Source organism: Antrostomus carolinensis, unplaced genomic scaffold (genome assembly GCF_000700745.2).
Source record: "Antrostomus carolinensis isolate BGI_N321 unplaced genomic scaffold, ASM70074v2 scaffold17788, whole genome shotgun sequence".
NCBI classification, from domain to species: domain Eukaryota; kingdom Metazoa; phylum Chordata; class Aves; order Caprimulgiformes; family Caprimulgidae; genus Antrostomus; species Antrostomus carolinensis.
In genome coordinates, this window is record NW_010335181.1 from 33,630 (window position 1) to 34,609 (window position 980).

General features: G+C 46.1%; 1 protein-coding gene across 1 annotated transcript in view; it reads left to right on the top strand.

The window, feature by feature from the left end:
• LOC104530006 (uncharacterized) overlaps positions 1-980 on the top strand; it is a 16,321-nt gene that overhangs the window by 14,898 nt on the left and 443 nt on the right. Inside the window, 3 exon segments of the mRNA XM_010174467.2 lie at positions 1-15; positions 408-475; positions 791-895. The exon segment at positions 1-15 is cut by the window's left edge and continues 159 nt beyond it. Of these exon segments, the coding sequence (XP_010172769.2) occupies positions 1-15; positions 408-475; positions 791-895 (188 nt within the window).

The following is a 980-nucleotide window of genomic DNA, read 5'->3' on the forward strand; positions in this document are numbered from 1 at the left end:
CAGTAAGAGCTCAAGGTTACCCTCAGTGTATCCCATGACAGTACCCAGACACCTCCTAGGAGCCTGATTGTAGTCCCTCAGCTACCCAAATGCTGAAATATCAAATGCAGCTGCTGAGCAGAGGACTTGAAAATGTCCTCTTGCCGTAATAAGCCCCTAATGAACCACCTTGCTCCTCTCTCATCATAGCTGCTTATACAATAAGCACACCTTATGTCATACCATTAGTCTCCAAAAATGGGAGGTTTTGTGTTTTCCCATCCCTTTTTCCACTTCCACTTTCTATTTCCCCTAAGTACCCCTTCCCTGACCCCTCCTGTGAGCAAACCTGTCCACACAGACCCCCATTCCCATCATCAGTCCCTCACATTGAATCCTAACACCTGTCTGGTGATGTTTTCCAGCAGTGAGAAGCTGAGGTGGATCTCTGCTCTGGCTCCTCCGCGAGGAGAACTGGACCTCCTGGAATGCCCTGGTAAGACTGCTTTACTACTACAGCAGTGGGGGTGGTCTGGATCAGAGGAGCTGGAGTCACTGTGAGGTGGAACATCCCAGAAATTACTCCAAGGCAGAATACTTGCCTTGTAAATAAAGAAGATATTAATGGGCTTTCCCTCAGTGCTAGTTATTTTACCTATTTATACTCCTCATATTAGGTAGAAGACCTGTAGCTCCCCTCATGGTTCTCTGCTCTTTAGTGTTTGGGCAGTCCCCCTGCCTCCTCTGGGGCTGATGCACACAGGTTTATGGTTGCTTTCCATTATATCATATGATCTTTCCGTCCCTTTAGATGCACCACAGGTTCAATGCATAAAGACTTACAAGGCTCGGGAAAACGATGAGCTGGCTTTGGAGAAAGCGGATATCATCATGGTTATGCAGTACAGCAATGATGGTGAGCAGAATGAACAATGACTATCTTAAATTATGGGTAAGAAGTTACTCTAGTGGTGTAAAGCTTTAACAACACAGTCAGGTTT